The sequence below is a fragment of the Dromaius novaehollandiae genome, chromosome 2 (genome assembly GCF_036370855.1).
Source record: "Dromaius novaehollandiae isolate bDroNov1 chromosome 2, bDroNov1.hap1, whole genome shotgun sequence".
Classification (NCBI taxonomy): Eukaryota; Metazoa; Chordata; class Aves; order Casuariiformes; family Dromaiidae; genus Dromaius; species Dromaius novaehollandiae.
Genome location: NC_088099.1, coordinates 18,318,524 through 18,336,323, shown reverse-complemented (window position 1 = coordinate 18,336,323; position 17,800 = coordinate 18,318,524). Strand labels below are relative to the sequence as shown.

The following is a 17,800-nucleotide window of genomic DNA, read 5'->3' as shown; positions in this document are numbered from 1 at the left end:
ACACTGTTCAGTAAATGTAAGCAAAAAACTCTTGATGATGATGGGAAGAAAACTGAAAGCATGATTCTCAACCTGTGGTCATAAAACCAATGGACGTAATAATTTATGGAAAAAAAAACCCAGTTCATTTGCTTCTTTCTGTCCTTCAAATACTGTATTTTTTTCTATATGTTGTCTATAAGTTCCCCAGAAATTATTGTGTGAGATGACAGCAGTTAGGTGTGTACAAAAGAGAAAAAACATTCCCTGCTTGGGACGGTTAGCATCTGCACATCAGACGCAGTTGCCCTCAAGCTTGTCCAATTAGCAGCTACATTTCTTTTTTCTTCTTGTCTGACTTTGATGCAGTTGGGTCACTGTAGTCATTCAAAGTATTTAAAATACATACCATACATGTATGTTTTTGTGTTTTTAGTATCTACCACATATTAATGTTTTTAGCATGGTAACATCTCGGTTGGATCAATATTAAGTATATATTACTTCTTCCTCTTGACTATGGTGGACCTTCATTCCTGAATATATGAACTTCCTTTCACAAAAGGGTAATTTCCCTGCCTGAAAATGCAGTTTCTTGATTTCAGATCCACCAATCTGAACTGATGGGTTTACCTGCAGCTGTTAGTCAGACAGCAATAGCCAATAGCAAAGTGCACTTTCTGCATCTTCAGACTCCTACTTCCTTTTGCTCATTGCCTGGAGCCCCTGGAGACACTCCCAACGTCTGACTGCTCTCAGTGTCCATAGAAACACACAGCCCATCCATGTCATCTGGGAAAGGTGTTAATATTCTTCCAGATGGCAGCCCTGTGTTTTCCTCGGTTGTGGCCTCTCCCTCTTCCACTCACACATGGCTATTATCATGGCAGAATAAGCTCTGATTTTAAACCAACAGTGAAGAATCTGACCAAAGCATCTCTTAAACTCACAATGCGATTCATTTAGCTAAAGCTGTAAGCACTTTAAGCACCTTCCAAGAGCACAAGCAGATCATTCTCAGGCTGGAAAATAACTAGAAAGGAGCACCTTCCCAGTATCTTGGCAATCCTTGATCAGTTCCTATTTTGAAGAAGTGGTAGCATCCTGACAGTATTAAGTGTCTGCAGCAGTAGCACGCATCTTTTCTTGGTCTTAAATCACCTGAAGACCCTGCCTCCCCCCAAAACCCCAAAATATCTACGAAAGTTAAGAGCTGAAGTTGCAGTTACCTTTCCGGACCCATATCATTTAGAATCTGCCCAGCCTTTACTTTGACAACAGCCTGATGCTTACTGTCTTAAAAAGAAAAAAAAATCTACTGATCTGTAAACTTCAATGAACCTGGACCTATTTCATTCCTCCAAAAAATGAAAACATATATTCTTTTGGGAAGAGGAGGTCTTAAATTCAGCTACGAGTACAGGACTCATACTATGCGAACACCTAACCAGGAATATCTAAGCAGCTTAGTTTTTAAGTAGTTCTGCCTGCTTTGCACTTTTCCCACACTGAAGACTAGAAGAACTATTTCTATAAACTCAGAAATCATTCTGGAAAACTGAAAAGCAAAGTGAGTATGATCTTCATTGTTATATGTAAGTAAATTTTCTTTAAGTACGTAATAAAATTGTCACTGAAGAATTACAAAATATTAAAATAAGCATGGTGCAATAGAACAAATCCTGCCTCTTAAATATCGACACTCTTTAAAAAAGGCCAACAAGGTAGCAGATATAGGCAAAAAGCTGACAAATTCTGGTGGATTTCCAAAATATTGTGCTGCATACAGAATTACAAGCTATGTAATCACAGAAAGAGATGCACAGTCTTGATGCTGTCTAGAAACCCGGGAATAACTAGAAAGGAAAAAAACCCCCAACATTTAGGAGTCCATAGTAGACCACTGCTGAACAGATTCAGCAATGAACTAGAAAAGAGGAGACTTGAATCTCAGACGGTTCAGATAGAATATGGCCTGACAACTGCAAGGGAAAAGCAGCTCTGAAGGAAAAAGCAGCATAAAAAGAGGATTACCAATTTTCATTGACAAAAGGGACTACTTGCCTCATACTATGCAATTTTTTTCCGTTTTCATCAGCTGAATAGAATTAATACTTGAAAGGGAGGTGATTTTATCCATAGCGACTTTTTCCTCCTCCTGAATTACCAGTTTTAGTATTGTTTCCAATCTTTATGTGCTGTATGTGAATGCTATGGTTAAATGCATATAAATTTTTACATGGATTCATGTCGGTTATGTCATGTGTAAAGTCTGTGTATGTAACTACAGAATTTCTTTGATTTGCTTTTCAAATCTTTTTATTTTTTCCAGCCAACCTGCCTGGCTTTGCTTTTGTTTATCATCTACATTAGCTGCTAGTGAGTATTAGCATTTCTACACATCTAAGATGATTGCAACACGGGCTGCCTATTTTAACGTCAGTTCAGTTATCACATGAAACAGACCTGAGAGCATGACCAGGGTAATATGATGATTGTTACTTAAATACATGTACGCAGTATGATCTATCTCCTTTACGTTGTTACATATCTATGTTTATTATATGTTTTATATTGTTATATGTATGCTCTGTCAGCTCCTTCCACATTAAGAGTGTGCTGCAACTGCTTTCTGATTTTCTCTGGCTGTCAGATGTGAAAATCTAGGTGTTTCTTGCTGTTTTTTAAAATAATTGTTTTGCTATTACATCTTCATTTTACTTCTTCCGTTACAGTACTAAGAACATTCTAAAACAAAGACAGCAACATATTCTCGCAGCTCTTCCCACCCAAAAAAGTTTGCTACAAAAAGAACTCCTTAAAATTATGGGCATAAGTGGAAATAGAAATAGGAAGTCAAGCTGAAAAGTTGCAAGTTTAGATCCCATTTTTCCTCTGACAAGGATGCCAATATGTGTGAAAGAGAGCTTCTCAAACTGGCAACCTGCTGGAAATAGTAAAGAAAATCTGTTGAATAACCCACTTTTTCACTGATTCACAGTTACAGGCCTAAAACGGAGTACTGCAATCATTTTTTTTGACTTGCATAACACTGACCATGCAATTTCACTTAATTTCTGCATGAAATCCATAGCAATTACTTCCTTCAAAATAACTGGAGATTTCAACTTGCAGCACACATGCACCAGGACTCAACAAGAACTAGATTCAGCTTCAAAAAACACAGAAAAATAGCCTTTGATCTGTCTATCCAAGCAAGCCATGGAGACATTTATTTTAAGATAAGTACATAAAATCACCTCAATCTCCTCCCCTGCCTTCTTTCTTTTTGACTATCTCTTTGGCAAATAAAAGGCAGGAAACACTGAGCAAAAGGACCTAATAAAAGTCTTTATAGCACTAGTTTACTCTCCCTCTCCCTCAGCTTCGTGACTGGTATGCTCAGGACATCTACAGGCTGTCCATCGAGTAGTGATTTCAAACCATCAGTGCAGTGTTCCTTGTTTACTTTTGTGATAATTTGCATATATTACTTGGAAAATAACTATTTCTCTCTTGCTGTTGATATTTCACAGCATACCATCCCAAATCAAACTGGCTCTTGCAGATTTACAAATTAACGGCCTCTGATTTGGCAAAAGAGGATTAGCTAACTTTTCTGCCGACATATCAAGTACTTATCAAGAGGTTCACCATACGAATTAAGTTAAACAAGATTATGTAGTAAAAAATTTAAAAACAGCACAACTCCTGTAACCAGCCCTACCAGCAAACCTGGAAGACCACTGATGAGTGAATAGTTATAAAACATGAAAAAGTATGCTTCCTAAACAGATATCGGAGTCTGTGTTACCATATGCCAGCACAAATACTTCATAAAGAGGAGGAGAACAGTCTCCCAGGACATATCCAAGACACAAGCAAAAATAGGGAACGGTGGTGCATTCAGGAGGAGACACCTTAAAGGAACAGGGCTGCAACATCATCTAAGCACTCGAGATACTGCTAACAGCACAAATATAGCTCAGCTGTCAACTGACCTCAGACTCGTATTTGGTTTTTCCAGATGCAAAAACTGAACTGTTTTAGGCAAATCCCAACAATTTCCAGCAGAAAATGTTGATGTTGCAGAAACCACGTTTTGCAATAAAAAAGCCCTGATGGAAAATCCTCAACGAGCTCCAGTTACAAAGGAAATAGAGGAAAGAGGACAAAGTTTAGATTAAGATTTTTTTTAATTACATGTTCTAAGAAATGTTTCATAAAATTTTCAAAGCAAAACCAGATTTTGTTTTATATTATTATAGCCCAAAATTTTCTGTGAGTGCCTTATATATAAAGTTCTGTAGAAAAATGCCTGCTCTTTCCTGCATAGTAAACTATATTGTCAATTTTGCCAGTGACTGTAAGGCAGCTTTATGAGGCTCTCCTGATAAAAAAAATAAACATTTTAAGCCTTTAACAGAACAAGTAGCACTTTGATCAGAACAGTCTATTAGGACACCATGCAAATCTAGTAAGCCTCAAATGGCACAGATGATGGTGTCAGCAGCTGGATATCAAATAAAGGCTAGAGTTTACGAACTTCCCATTAAATATAAGAAAACCAGAACAGGGTAGGACAACTAATAATGTATGCTTCAAGCTAAAAGGAGGAAATAATTACATGAAGAATATAAACTGCTCTGGTTTCACTATCTGCAGTTCTAGTTTTGTTTAACTCCTGGTTATATACTGAAGGAAAGCTGAGGAGGTACTTAAGAGAGGAAAATGTTTACAAATGAAAATTGTTTATGTTCTGTGAAATGAAAAGACATGAATAAATTTAAAGACATGTCAAATGAATTGCAAGTAAAACAGCAAGTGTAAATCCTATTTACAATTTTCTGCTGTATGCATCTTTGCCATTTCAGAGCAAATTAAAAAATCCCAAACAACGTAGTTTAAAGAATCTATATTTTCTTTGAACAGCACATTGAAGTTGTCCATGGACAAGTTAATCTGAAAACATTCCCTGTCGTATGAGAGTGCTTTTCCCTTCCCTCTGCAAGTTATCTTAAAGTTACTTCCAAAATTCTACTCATTCTAGGGTAATAAAAGAGAAGCCAAGAAAAATACTTTAGGAACGTCCACTGCTTGTTCCCTGCACAGCTACAGGTACAGTTCCGCAAGTGTTCCAAATAATTCACATTCTCTTGCACCATGATGCACTGAAGTCATGCACAGTTGTGCCTTGTGCCCTTGTTTATGTACGCGTTTTATGGTTCAAACTAGCGGCTGGCAATCCTTTCAGAGCCCATAAACACAGATAAAATACTGTGCTGAAGCAGGCAGAGCCACCACTGGCATTCTTAAGAGGTTAAAGAAATTTAATTTCCTCCAGGTCGTAAGAGGTATAATCATCCTTCAGAATACTTTTAGCACAGTGGCATAGGCTTTTAAAATAATTATTGTTCTGCTTAGCACACCAGGACTGCAAAGCACACATTTTATATGACTTTTAAAAAACACTAAATTTGTCCTGATAGGGATACAGTTCAAATGATAAATCTCTTATTTTAATATGTAAAGGATTAGGAATGCAATTGCTGTTATAGGCAGAAAGTTAAGAGCAAATAAGATCTGAATAATATATCTCAAGTTTGTCTCAAAGCAAATGTAATTGGGATAAAATTGTTAAAAGGAACTTAAAGATAGTCCATTCTTCCTATAGTCTTCCTGGTTTACAGCCACACCAACAAAGTAAGTGCCTAAAATGTTAAATCCTACAGTTTATTGCTTTAGTTTTTCAGATTTCAAATGTTTTATAAAATAAATGACAATTATGCTCTAGTGCTATGGCTCTGTCCCAAAAGGAACACAGCTTTTCCAGCTTGTTAGAAAAGGAATTGAGAGTCAGCAATCATGAAGGCTTCTTAATTAAAAGCGGAACAGAATTTTAAAACTTTAAAATATTATACAGAACATAAAAACTAAAGCAACGCTCATCCTTATTTCCTGTCTTAGTTGGACATTGATTTCTGTGTTTATAAGAATAATACTAATATTAATATATAAAAGTAACTGTATAGATTTTGGAGCAAAGAATAAGAATGTAGAGGAACAAGACAAACATCTCCTACTCAGTTGTAAAATTCTCTGTAAATATCTCAGCTGGAAAAAAAATCTAGGAATACCGGAATGTACTCAATTCACTCCTTATTCAGTTTAAATGCAGCTACTTATTGAAAGTTTTTTCCCCCGTATCACAGGTGATGCAAAATCAGCTGTGAAGGGAGAACATACTGACTACTTGTGCATATTCACCTTCAAGGTTCAAATTATTATTTGCACATGACTTAAAAAATTTGTAAAGATTTTCCTGAATAACAACAAAAAAAGTGCACAAATATGTAATTTTTCCTAGTTCTAAAGCAAAGCAAAGTTTGTGGATAAATAAAGAAGCTGTTGAAGAGCTATTTCTGTTTTGGCATTTCATTAAAAACTGCAGAAAGCATGTATTTCTGTTATAGATATTTACTTTATGGAAAAATAAAATTTCAGTGCACTCTATTCAGTAAGTTAGAATTGTACGCAGAGCTAAGATCTAAGTCTTGCTAATGAAATTTCCTTGATATTTGAAGTGAAGTCCATAGGAACTATTTTAAATTGAGAAATGGAATCCAAAGAATTTTCTTCAGCCCAGTTTTCCCAGATCTTATGGTTTTATATATAACAGTGTGCCAGTTCTCAATAGCATGCTCAACAGCACACTCAACATATGCACCTCATCTCCTCTTCTCAGAGGCTAGTACATGCAGTCTTGTTTAAATCATGGAAGGACACAAAACATCCATTTGTTAAACCCATCTATGAAATAAAAAGTGTAGTAGATTGAAATGCTAGCATTAATCTTGAAATTTTTGGATAATTTCATTGCTAACAAATAACCAGATAATAACACAGGTTAATTCAGCTAGTTGTAAGCTGAAGAAAACAAAGGTCTATCCTACCAGGATCCCACATGATATTCTTGCCAAGAGCTCATTTTAACTCTTCTGCTATCTTAGTCTCTTTCATCAAACTACATGGCTAGGGTTCCCTTCTCCTTCTATCAGTTTCATCCCTTTTCTAATGCTTCCCAAACTCTTTCAATCTCAGTTTGATCATCTTTCATATTTACTACCTCTCCTTTCTCACAGTGGCTACCACCGGGATTCTGCTCCAAGCGACAGAGTATCTCCAGCATCTGCTTTTGTTCCGTGTGCGCCTACTGAGAGACAAGATGACTTTGCTAACTTGATTGTGACAAGTCCATAAAAATACAGAATTAAATTCCCTTTTAGAATACATTTGGTATGCATGTCTTCAACCTTAGTCTTCTGCTTTTATATTCCAATTTATATAACTGCATAACTGTGGAAATAAAATATTTTATCAGCAGCTATTGTAGGTAATTTACCAAAAACCCCACAGTGGTCTCAGATACCAGCAATATTCCCAGATTCATAAAAATATAAACACATACTCTATAAATGTATCTCTATCAATTGTGCTGACGGCTGCTTGCTACTTTATCATTTTTAAACTTTTTGCCCTAATTTCCAAAAATCTGTACAACTCCCCTCTTTGCCTACATTCTTCTCCTACCACCTAAGACCCTTAAATCTCTCCAAACTATAAAGCATATAAGAATATTTCTCTCTTTATCCTATTATTCATATTTTTTTGCAAAAGCACACATAGGAGTGCCCTCCCTGAAATCAGAAATGCCATTTCCACCTGTATATCCTCACTATAAAATTTCATTTTCTTGAATGCTTAATGCGTGTCATGAATGCTTAATGTTATGTCAAACTTCATACGCTGTGTATTTACAGCATACATTAAGTAACATTAATGTTGTTATTAGACAAGCAAGCTAAGAGATATTTGTTCCTTCCTTTTGAACACTGACAACAGTATGTTATGGAAATACCACACTACCTAATGCTTATAATGAAAATAACGGTAGCTGCTTAGCAGAACAATACACAGATTACCAAATAGGCAATTAATTTAAAGTGTCAGCTCTTGATGTTGAACAAGTGAAAAGGGTTAAAATAGACTAAAAGTCAGTCATAAGGAAGTCCGTAACAATCAGAACGAGGCGACAGGGTCTGCTCTCAGCAAGGCTGGCGCTGGAGCCCCGGGAGCTCTGTTGTCCACCTCGTGAGGCCTCGACAAGAGAGCCGAGTAACCACAGAGGCTACATGGGTGCAGGAGCTCTGCAGCCTGCTTCACTGAAAGGCTCAAGTGACCTGTGAGTGCTACTGCTATGGCAGCCAGTAGAAACAGACAGCTGTGGAAGACAAAATTCCCACTTTCGGAAGTCAGGGACCCACAGCAGGCACACCCGAGCCTGATATGCCTGCACTTCAAGTCACCCGGACATCACCCAGCTCTGGCCCAAAAGCCATTCCGGCTAGAGCTGCACTGCACTGTGCCCGAGCTGGCACGCTCTGCTGACAGCTGTCTGACCATGAATCTAAAGCTACCTACAGCTGACCAGATAGACATATCCTTAAGGTTTATATTTTATTGCAATTGAGTAAAACAAAATTCCAGTGATCACCCCATACCTCACAGCTTTAAGAAACAGAAACACAGTATATAAGCCTCAATACACCTATTCTAGTTATTTACCATTATTCTAACTTTGAAATACTAAACTATTCTAGCTTTTTTTAACAATCAACTCGACTGGCCTTTTAAACTGGCATAAGAATGCACTGGAAAAGTAAACATCTATTAATAGTTATCTTCCTCATTTGATTGTAAACATTCAATTGTACATTTGCAGTTATAACACAAAAGACTTGAAGATACATGTTGCTGTACTTATGAGAGTTAATGAGAGATAATGAGATGCATTTCAAAGTGTTAACTCCTGGCCTAATTAAAAATCAAACACTGCATCCAGCTGGATTCAGGTTCTAAGCTTTGGAAATACTGTTCTACTTGTTGCTGTCTTTACAAAGTATAACAAGATTACAGAATGTAAATCATGAATCTTTATTCAACATTGGAAATGAAAAACAAGAGATGTTGCTGGCCTGTGTTCATGGGACTCCGCAGCTATGTTTTTAATCTGTAACGCAAATGCGATACCTTACACACAGATAAACAAATCCATGATTTATTCCCTGAGCTAAGTGTGCTGTTCTAATTCCAGGTTCTGTTCTAATCAGATGAGCTAAAACATGATGGAAGTGCATCTGGCAAAACCTTGGAATAAGTTCTAGCACATTTTGAAAATCTCAGTTCTGTTAAATGTAACTGTCTCAGAAAAACTATTTTCTTGTTTAAAACATTCTTCTGTGGATGAAAACCATGAAATAACATGAACTTGTCAAAACTTTATATATCAGACGCAAACAGATATACGCAACAAATTGCCAAAGCTTTATGTATCAGATGCAAACAGATATATAAGTAATAAAACAGTTTTGTAACACGAAAGGAAAATATGTAAATATTCATCTAATAATGCTGTTGCTGGAAACCTCTCTCAGTCACTCATTCTTTTTTTTGCACATTAACCAAGTCTATGAATTTATAATTACATTCCAACACCTGTCCCTTTACACAACTGTAACGCAGTAAATACATCCTTGCCATCCTTCATCTCACCATGAATGCATTACGGTAGAGCTGGAAGAAGGTGCAAGTATGCCTGCTGTCTCCAGCTGACACCACACTCAAATGTCAGGTCAGGAGAGGAAAGTTTCCCTGGCAGAATAACCTGCAGCTAGCTTAAGTCAATCCCAAATCAAGCCATACACAATTTGTAGACAAAGACTATGCAACATTATTGGAAAAGACTATCAGTTATCCTAAGTAATTTCATACGTGTGAGAAAAAGTTGTTTTAGACATCATTTTGCCCCAGGAATGTAGACAGAAGGACAAAACACAGAAACCTTTTCCAGGCATCAGGACGATACAGAAGGGCTAGAAAATCTTAGACAATGCACAACATGAGCTCAGACACAAGTCAGACTCAAGAAATCTCTGGGAAGGAACTGGAGAAACCGAGTCCCCACTCCTTCCTTCCTTCCCCTTCATGCTCTAGAGAGAGTGGGGGAAAGCAATAAATGAATTCAGAGTAACCAGCCCGTGACTGAATGCAGTACTCTCGCCTTGTCGACATGATGGAGGGAGAAGTGATATTTACCTTCTCTCCCAGCCATGTTTGCTATGAGGTGGTGGGTGAAGAAGATATTGAAAGGGCAAAAATACCAGGCATACAGGCGGTTCTTTCCCCCAACACACACAAAGTCTTGCAAGCAATGCAGGGAAGGAAAATGTGCGTGTCTTGTGCAGGATTAGCCAGTCTGGGCATGCAAAGGACTCAGCACGCTACAGCTTGCCATTTCCTTCCCCTGTAGGCAAGAAAGATCCTGAGCTAAGTTAATGCACATGTTCAAGCACATTAACCACAGAGAGGGAAATGCACTTCCTTCCCTGAAATCCCACTATGACTACCACAATGCATTTAACCCACTAAAACAGAGGGAGAAAGACAGTGAGAGCGAGAGCAAAACAGCGGCCAAGAGCAAAACAGCGAGACAGACACAGAGACAGACAGCGAGAGGGAGAGCCAGAGCGTGCGAGAGAGACAGTGAGAAAGGGAAAGAGACAGCAAATGGAGAGAGCGAGAGAGAGAAAGTGGAGGGAGAGAAAGACAAGCAAGAAAATAGACATGAAAAAGAATGAAGGAGAAAGTCAAAAGAGAGAGGGAGAGAAAGGGTGAGAGAGAGAAAAAGAAAAAGGTAGGCAGCAGCAGGCAGAGGCAGCAGTGGCAAATGAGCGTCTTCTGACTCAAGCCACTACTGCTTATAATTGTTATATTATTATAATGCTTATAATTGTAAAGCAGTGAAGCTTAGGATCTCTGCAGTCTGATGAATGAACATTTTCTCCTGTAATGGAGTATGGCTAAAGAGCGATGACATTCTCGCCAATGCTTTTCACTTCAGAGAAAAACAGCACTGTACTGTGGTAACTGTGAAAATGTGCAAAAACCTTCAAAATAAGAGACATGATTGTTCTATGTTTTAAAATTTTGTAAGACTCTGAAGATATGATAGTATCTCAGGTTCTGAATGATTGTTACAGGGAATATGAGGAAGCAACTGTCTCCAAAAGTGCTATATCTCCAAAGTTTTTCTCTAAACTTAGCAGCTGCTGCCTTTAGTTATTGTTGCAATATGCACCTACAGCACTCGGAGCTTGAATTCCCTGGTAGACTGGAGAAATAACGTGACAGCATGCTTTAACAACAACACACGGGTGAGGCGCTGGCGGGGTATCAGGAAACGATTTTCACTGTGAGGATCACTACGAATGGGAACGGGCCGCCTCGAGAGGGTGTGGAATGCCTGCTCGCGGGTATTTTCAAGCCCTGGCTGGACAAAGCCCTGAGCAACCCGCCTGCACACCCTTCCTGGAGCAGGATATTGGGCTCGACGCTCCCCCAAGGTCCCTTCCAACCTGTTTGAGCCTATGGTCCTGTATTCTACTGACAAATACAAGGTGTCAAGTTCCCAAAATGCACTACTGAGAACCCCCGGCATTTTGCAGGATAGTTTTGAAAATGAGAATTTTTTGAAAATTACATCCGTTATGAACATTTGTTCCAAGTATAAGGTCATGTTATTTATGCACAGGGCATGTAATTTGCAATTAAATTGAAGTTATGATTTAAGTCTTTTTAGCAAAAAGATATTTTTAATAAATTGATGAAAAACATGCAATAAAAATTAGCAAAAGAAAAAAAGTCAAATATCTACTTTTTGGAATATTCACTGTAAATAAACAACAGCTTTCTATGGAATTACTTCTATAAATATCAGCAACAGTGTAATAACTTATTGGCAAGACTAGATGTGTTTCTTTGTAGCAGATATTTCCTATCAATTTCATGTCCCTTGTTAAAAACACACATATTCGTTAAAGCAGACAGAAGCCCGTGCAGCCTTAGGAAGCAGATGTGCACACCCATGCGGTAAGCACTCTGCAGGTGCAACGCATCCTCACCTTGAGGTTGGGTTTTGCCAGTAGCTTCAACAGCTCTCTGATCTCACTGTTCAGCGGCTTGCTCTGCAGCTCCTCAGCCAGCTGTGCGGGAGATTGAATCGACACAAAGACCATTAGGAAAGCATTGTAGTATCCAGTGCATCAGTGACAACCGAAAATCTATCTTGGTCAAGGTTATTACTTTCCAGTGTGTTAGAACAGAAGCCAGCATGAAGAAAAACACCATCAATCACTGTGCTTCTTTTTCTGGCCCTCAGTGGACCAGATTTAAGCCAGGCCTTTCGGCTCAGTTTAACACAAGTAATCATTTCTGGCAACAGTGGAGCCAGATCACATTCTGATTTATAGCAATGAGGGCAAATCCCAGCACTTCATTTAAGTGAACGGTCCTTTGCGTGCAGACAAAGAACTGCTTGTAAAAATGACTGGATCAAACTTTGACACTGTCTATAAAAAACAGCTTCTGAATGAGGTGGTGAAATCCACACTGCTTCCAAAAACCCACAGTAGCTGTGCTGTTTAGGACTGGGATAAGAAAGCAGAGTGCCCCTACAGTGCAAGCAATCCGAACCTTTTATTATGTTTACACATACACTGGAAGCAGCTTGTTAAATGTAAAGCAGGTTAATCATAATATGGTTTATAACAGGTCATCAGCTATGCAAGCCCCCAAAATGCACAAAGGATGTCCTAACGACAAGATCAGTGACTTATGCTTGGTTCCCTACAAAACTGCGGTTTGGTGAACAATAGAGCAGCAGTCTAGCTTTTCATCCCATGGCTAGTTGGCTCATGTCTTGAGTTTTTCTTATCACTACACTCTCAACTAATTTGGACTCAAGAGGCATATTTTACTACATGAATTCAGACTTCAACTATTCTTCCAGAAGAAGGAAAAGCTAAAACATATTTCATGACACCGAACTATAGTTTAAAATTCTGAAGCAACATAGCTCATAATCCAAATTTTGATTTCAGATAATCACTTATTTTCTTTGCATTACATCAATACCATAAAAATTTCTCAGAGAAAGATCAGTGATTTGAAGCAAGCAATTTTATTCATCTAGCTTAATTTTAAATTCCTTCAGTTTTTTATAAATTAAGATTTCAAAAAAATACTCTTATACAAGCATATTTTGCATAAATTATGCAAATATACAATTACAGAAGCAACTATAACAACACCAAACACATTTTGAATGCATTTTGTTTTAACCTTCAAATTAACACAGTTACAAACAGAACTGAAAACAAAAATTTATCTCCTACATTCCCTGTAACTCATAAGACAAAATTGTTTATCAACCATACCAACGTTAATCTTAACAAGATTATTAAAATAGTAGGATTAGAAAAAAATCTCTGTAGGAAAGGTCCGAATGAAATATATGATGCACACAAAACCAGGGATCAAGGTAATCTGACTGAAATGTAGTCTGCAAGCTCTGCAGCAGAGCTTTGCAAAGCTGAAAATAAGCTGTGACAGAAATGACAGCACTTCGACCATACGGCTTCCCCCCTGCTCTCTTCTCAGCTCTTTAGCTTGTGCTACTCATTACTAGGGAATAAAATGGAGACATTTGTAGTTTCACTGATGAAGACTACTAATCAGGCAACCAGAAGGATCGCTTCAGGGTTTCGCAGATGACACGCACAAGCAGAGCTGCCTTTTGCTTTGATGGTGCACATAAGATTTAGGACAGTCAGAAAGAAGAAAGAATATTTTGTTGTTTTAACAGACTGTTTTTAATCTCATTGTAACTTAGAAAGTCTTTGTTCAGAGATGGAACAATTAAAAACTTGTTTTCACGCACATAATTTACAAGATTTTTGCGATTATTCCTATGAAAGTCTTAAAGGCACCCATAGCACTTGTGATGTCTGAAGAAGCAGGGACATAAGGGTACGCTCCCTGATTAGCAAACCAATGTCACCAGAGCTGCTTGCCGTGCTTCTAGCAGTTTTAGAATGGATTTTTGTTTGCTTTTTGCTGCTGTTGTTGAAGCGCAAAGACTTGCAACTGCGAATGGTAGGAGCTCGGTGGACTAGCAAACCTTATTACCGCAGCTGCTCCCCATATATGCCAAAGATTGCCAGAAAAGCTGCCAGAGAAACTCTTCTAAAATCCATCACGGAGGGAACCAAACATTTTACCAAGCGCTTTATGAAAAGCGGCCACTGTAGAGAGGGAAAACAAAGCAACGCTGAGCTGTGGATTTGGAGCGAGCTTGGCTAAGGAAGGAATACTGCGACCTGAGAGTTCCAAGTTTTCTTTTGTTAGTACAGTGCTTCTAATAACTTCAAGGTCTAGTCTGTAGTGTATAGCTGTACTTCAGACAATGTCAGTTTGCATCAAACCAGGAGTTCTACATCAGACACCGCTGCTCCAAAGTAAGAGGCAAATACAATCTCTGATGGAAAACTCAGCTTAAAAGTCACTGGGGTCAGGGCAGAGAAGGGAAGGCAGCTAGGAACATGAAAATGTTCCAACTGTTACCTCTAAAATTGCTTAAAAAATTAGTACTGAACATAAGAATGAAGACACACTCTTAAAGCAGTTTTTAGTCATGTTAGCAGCACCCTGAACTTAGGCTTTAAATCAAACAGGAAACATGCACTTGTTAATAAGAATTCTTCTTGTTTGTTTAACTATAAAACAGTTAATATCACTAGGGAAAAAACATTCATTTAAAGCATATTGAAATAAGAGAGTGTGTTATATCACTAACATGCTCTTAAATCCCTGAACTTGACAACTAGTCAGACAAATGTGCCAAACATTGAATAGCACTTTAATCCCAAAACTCCATGTGTCTTAGAGTTACAAAAAACATGGTATGTAAATTAACTGACAAGCCTGAGGTCTGCTGATAACTATGGAAAATACACAAAATCCTGCAACATGCAGCCTGACTTCAGCTGCCAGAGGACACTCCACTTTTATAGGATGCTGCCCATAAAACCAGCTATTCCACTAAACATATGTAAAAATGAAGTACCAGCAAGAGGATCTTTAAAAAGAAGCTGTGCATATAAAGCGGGCAGGTGTCTTCAGACATTCATGTCTTAACATACATACATTTAAAAAATACTACTAAAATAAATTCATAGGGTAAAACCTCCAACCTCTCATAAAAGAAGAGTGACAGAGTACTTTGATTAGGGAGTTTCCAACACCATACATTTTAAATGGGGCAGAACAAAGAAGGAAGTTGCTCAGCATTTCTGAAAATATCAAAAAGTAAGTTCTGCATTCAAAAATAAGAAACTGATTCTTATTAATAATTTTAACCCAAAGATCAGTAACACAAATGTTAACAAGGATTATTAATATGTCACCAGGAACTTAATGAAGAGAATTTCAACCAGCTTTCTAATTTTCAAAATTACTATTAACATTATTCAAAGCTACTTGAAGGTTATAAAAATATTACTAATATATGCCTAATGTCAAAGCTAATGCATTATTATATTTGGTATGTCACAGGATATAGATTTCCTCCCACTGAAACATTATTAAATTACAATATATCCTTTTTTACATAGACTTCAAATATATTTAATTTAGTGTTTCTTTAGGATATTGCCATTCTCAATTCACAACATTTAACCAATTGTCTAATTTAAAAATCAAAGGGTATTAATTATGTAAAAAAACAGCTAAGCTTTTAAAACATCTATAAAATGTGGCAAGTTTCAAACATGCCATATTTGAAACAGATCCCAATACATATTGCCTTTTCCAAAAAACAAACTGAGATCATCAACTGCAACAAAGACTTCTGGATTTCACCTAAACCACAGTTTATTAAACATTTCTCTGTCCTGGCCTACCTCAAGTTCAGTCATAGTTTATACAGGTGTGTGCACAATTCATCTGAATCCCAGAATTAACCAAATAGCAAGAAATGGCAGGTTGGATTTTTTTTCTTTAAAATAAAAATTATAGTAACAGGAAATTAACTACTCTATCAATGCCGACCACTTCTACAATTTATTTTTTGGTTATGAAGGTAATTTGGAAAGCTCCAATATCCATAAATCACTACTGTACTTTTTCTTAAATAGTTTTTTTTTAAACAACCCTTCTTCCTACGCATTTCATATGCCTCATTTCTGTAGTATTATCTGTCATTTTTCATGTTCTGTCAGCAGTACAGCTATCTCATTTGTCTTTATTTTTCCAAAGCATTCCTCTTGTCTGTGACTTTCTCAAAACACTAATAGTTGACAGCTTTTTCCCTCCCAGTAGAGTTCCAACCTGTAATTTCTATTACGTAGTTACCAAAGCAGAACAAGAGGCTATCTAGATGCAATGTTTTTATAAGAGGCAAGTGAATAAATATCAAAGTAATATCAGCAACAAGTCCAGTGATGACAGCACCTCTGGAAACATTTGCAGCTTCTTATGATTTCAGCTCAGAGGATTACATTCATATGTTTGCACTATGAGGAGTTCTGCTTGCAGACAGTTTTTTGGGAGACTTGGTACCAGTGATCTCAGCAGGGGACACTTACATCATCTGCCAAGGCTGCTGCACCGTGGAGTACGGGCACAGGGTTCTGTTTTTCATAATAATGTAGTTTTTCATGAATCTAGAAGACAATAGCACAAAATGGTAAGTTTATTTAGCAGCAAGAGAAACATTACAAATAACCCTGTTGAGTTAACTGATCTGCTGAGTGTCTGTAACTAAAGAAACATCCTTATAGTAACCTACAGGCAGCAATCATGTAAATGTAATTCATCATCATCCTCTGTTGAAGTGCTAAGAATATGAAATCAGATGGAAAAAATGCTCAGTATGTAGACCAACCCACAGAAAAACTAAACATTTGTGATTTTTCTCCCCTGGCTTTCTATGTCCATATTTCTAACATATTGCTTTAAGTATCAATTACATTTTACATTGCTGCTGAAAACACAAAGCATAAAGTGTTTATCCCCAAGATGGATATAAAAAACCCCTGTAAATTATGATTTATGAAGTGAAATAATAGCCTGCCACCCACATCTTGACAGACAGCTTGGTGGAGTGGCTGCCGTCATTAAAATAATTCAGAAACAAGGGCAAAGTAGTGCTAATATGAATTCTAACACATCTGAAGGGAAAAGGCAGTACTCCAGCAAATTAAAGTCATTTAGGATCATTTAAAGTTTTTATTGTAGACTCATCAAAATTAAAAATGCAGTGTGCTTTGGTTCTTTCAAAAGGAGAAACGATATACCATCATTTAAATAGCCAGCCTCTTTCCTCCTCCACAAATCATGCATTTCAAATCTGAGATTTTTCCAGTGTTAAAGCTTAAAATATCCAAAATATTTTAAAGCCTCTAACAAGTTTCTTAAAGGTTACCTCAGAATTGCATAAAGCAATTAATTACACGTTCCATTTTATTTACATTATTTTCCTCATGATACAAACATATACAAATATTAAAAATAAATAAAAAAACTTGACAGCGGTATCTGAATTGACGCAAATACACTTCACACTTAGATTGCTACTTCAGTCCCTCTGCTCAGAAACTGGCATGGGCCCCAGATGCTTGGGGGAGCTGCAGAAGCGGCCAAAACATGGACTTGTGCACTTGGCAAGCAGGGGAACGCGAGGGCTGGCAGAGGCCGCTGGGCTCCAAGCTCTGCTGGGGACCCCCTCGCGTGAAACCGGGGTACGGGAACCCCCACGCTACCTTATCCCTCCCTCCCCCAGGGGAAACCTGTGGTGAGGAACGGGACAGACTCCAGGCAGGAAGGACAGCTGCAAAGAGCAACCAAACCAGTGATCTTTCCCCAT

At 37.7% G+C, this 17,800-nt stretch overlaps 1 protein-coding gene across 5 annotated transcripts in view; it reads right to left on the bottom strand.

Moving 5' to 3' along the window:
• The window catches only part of MPP7 (MAGUK p55 scaffold protein 7), a 158,658-nt gene that overhangs the window by 53,481 nt on the left and 87,377 nt on the right, over positions 1 to 17,800 (bottom strand). For 3 of the 5 annotated variants that reach the window (XM_064505865.1, XM_064505866.1, XM_064505867.1), the window contains 2 exons: positions 16,521 to 16,598; positions 12,000 to 12,080 (listed from right to left, as the gene is read on the bottom strand). The exons of 1 other annotated variant lie outside the window; for it this stretch is intronic. In XM_064505865.1, coding sequence (XP_064361935.1) covers positions 12,000 to 12,080; positions 16,521 to 16,598 — 159 coding nt within the window. The remainder of the gene's footprint in view (positions 1 to 11,999; positions 12,081 to 16,520; positions 16,599 to 17,800) is intronic. One more of the 5 variants, XM_064505868.1, reaches the window with a different exon arrangement.